Consider the following 2500-nt stretch of genomic DNA (forward strand, 5'->3'; position numbering starts at 1 on the left):
AACCCCACGGGGCTGAAAGGATTAAATTAAATTTGAATATTTTAATACTGATGTCACAGTTATAAAATAGCTGTCCAACCCTAGGCTTTCTCTGACCAGGTGTGGTTGTTACTCCTCAAAAAATAACAACAATGGCATGGTTTCAGAAATCACCCATGGTTGCCGTTCTGTTGTTAAGGCTTTTGTCCAAGGGTCTTTCTAAACAGCACTGAACCACCATTGATGAAAATAAGAAATGCAACAAGAGATCTCTGTTTTAAAGTGCCCCAGCCTGTAGTAAATCACATCTGGTTTTTTTTTCAGATTTTGAAGGTGTGTTTAACACCTGACTGGCCAAATTTTTAGCTTTGACTTTTAGTTTTTTTAGTTTTGGATTTCATGGTCGGACCGCTATTATTCATGTTCAGGACTGTCCAGTTGGACCTCAGAGGGTTGTATCCAGGGAAATTTGATGTCAAAGGTTCACTAGCTTAAGATTTCAGCGTGTGAATGAAGCGTATTATAAATTATATGCAAAACGAGGATGTAAAATTCTGAAAGCCAAATTTTCTTTGCTGCATATTAATTCTGCGGCGTACACAAGCATTGCATTCTTAAACTAGTATTATTAAAGCCTTTCATGTCATTTTATCCTTGATCCAGCTCACTCAAGATCTTATTAAGTTAGTAATGGTGGACCTGTCCATTAAATAAGAAGATTTAAATAAACAGCTGTCTTTTTGAAATTAAGGCTTAAGGCTTTGGTCACTTAGTGTTTAGTTTAATAACATAGTTTTGAAATCCAAAGAAAAATAAGAATTGAATTTTTGGTCACGGTGGCACTTTAAAACATCACTATACTGGTAAAATTAGATCAATATTAGTTAAACTGCACAGTGCCATTGTTGTTTACCGGTAATTGCAAATGTTAAAAAATGACAATAATTAGCAAGCAAATTGTAATTGGTTATGATGATTGTTGTTCTAATATTTGTTTTCTTTTTTTTGTTTGGTCAGGTAATTAAAAAGAACTTAAATAAGTTAATCCTCTACTATGGTACCATTGATAACTGGTGCCCAGTCTCCTACTATAAAGACATGAAAAAGCGGTTTCCAGATGGTGAGATATATTTGTGTCAAAAAAAGTTTGATCATGCTTTTGTCCTGGAATCTTCGCATGAAGTGGCTGAAATGGTGTCGTCATGGATACAGGATGTGATTACTTAGCAACCTCAGCTCAATAATATTTGAGTTATCCATTATAGTAAATTACGAAATCACACATTTGAACTAAGATGTACAGTTAGAACTAAAGTATAAATATGTTTTTTAAATAATTATTATTAATCATCAATTATTATTTATCCTCCAATTTTATAAGTTTTCATGGAGTACTCACAGAATTGAAATAAAAATTAGTAAGAGAAAAGGGCAAAAGGTAGTAAAACTTATCCCATGCCCTTGCAATTGGCAAATATCAAATTTGTGGCAGTAATAGAGGAAAATATATAGTGTAGCTTACCGGTAGGTTATATAAAGCAAATAAACAACATCAACAAGAAACACCTTAAATTTATTTAAGTTTCTGGGTATTTGGTATTACTGCTAATTGGGAACACAACATAAAGGAATATTATTTCCGGTATTGCTTTTTCACATTACAAATATGATTCAAAATATATATTATTAAAAAAGTAAGATGTACAGTGTACATGTAAAAACTGTACAAATTTTTAAAATGTATCCTGACTACAATTTAAAATAATATATTTAGAATTCTACTAGATGTCAAGTCGAGATAAACATAGGTGACAGTTCTTGCAGTTGCTCTCAAATAAAGATTCTATATTTCTTTTTCTGATGGACAGGTTGAGATGAAAGAATTTTGGCTTGTACTCTTCTTATCTTCTCTTGAAAGTTTTAGTCCAGCTGTTAAGCCCGAAAAATGGTAAAATCGTTCACTTCTTGATAAAAGCATGGAACTCGGCAGGATGATACAATTATAGGTACTGATCATTTTCTGATATAGGGCCAGCGACTAATCGCCTTTTTAAGAGGGTAAATGAGTGTGGCCACATACACATGATTCTAGTTAGCGTGAAAACGAGGCTGAAATAAAACTTGTTTTTTCAGGTAAAAATTTTAGTTTTCACGATAAACAGTCTTTGGTAATTATCAGAGGAACAAATAAAAGTTATATATTTTATTAATATTCAATAATGTGTGCCACGTGGTCTATCACATGACTACAAGGAAACTTACAGACTATGAGAAGCAGTAATTGGTAGAATATTTCAGTTAAAAAAACTGTCTGTAAGTAATAGAATATTGAAATCCAAAATCTGCCCGGTGGCTGTCTGTCCATGTCAAATACATGGGCACCCTATCATCCAAAGGTATTTCAACAGTTCAGCGAGGGAGCCTTTGTGGTGCACAAGTCACCGCAGGCATTTTCATCCATAGCACTGGATCACGTGCATGAACAAGCTAACGCCTTTGTTAAAGGAGATGGTGGGGCCTG

General features: G+C 33.7%; 1 protein-coding gene across 1 annotated transcript in view; it reads left to right on the forward strand.

Annotated features, from left to right (window-relative positions):
• Positions 1-1834, forward strand: part of LOC138033720 (lipid droplet-associated hydrolase-like) — a 6550-nt gene extending 4716 nt beyond the window's left edge. The window contains exon 3 of the mRNA XM_068881522.1: positions 997-1834. Coding sequence (XP_068737623.1) covers positions 997-1206 — 210 coding nt within the window. The 3' untranslated portion in view covers positions 1207-1834. The remainder of the gene's footprint in view (positions 1-996) is intronic.
• Positions 1835-2500: the final 666 nt, after the last annotated feature.

This window comes from Montipora capricornis, chromosome 14, assembly GCF_036669925.1.
Source record: "Montipora capricornis isolate CH-2021 chromosome 14, ASM3666992v2, whole genome shotgun sequence".
Classification (NCBI taxonomy): domain Eukaryota; kingdom Metazoa; phylum Cnidaria; class Anthozoa; order Scleractinia; family Acroporidae; genus Montipora; species Montipora capricornis.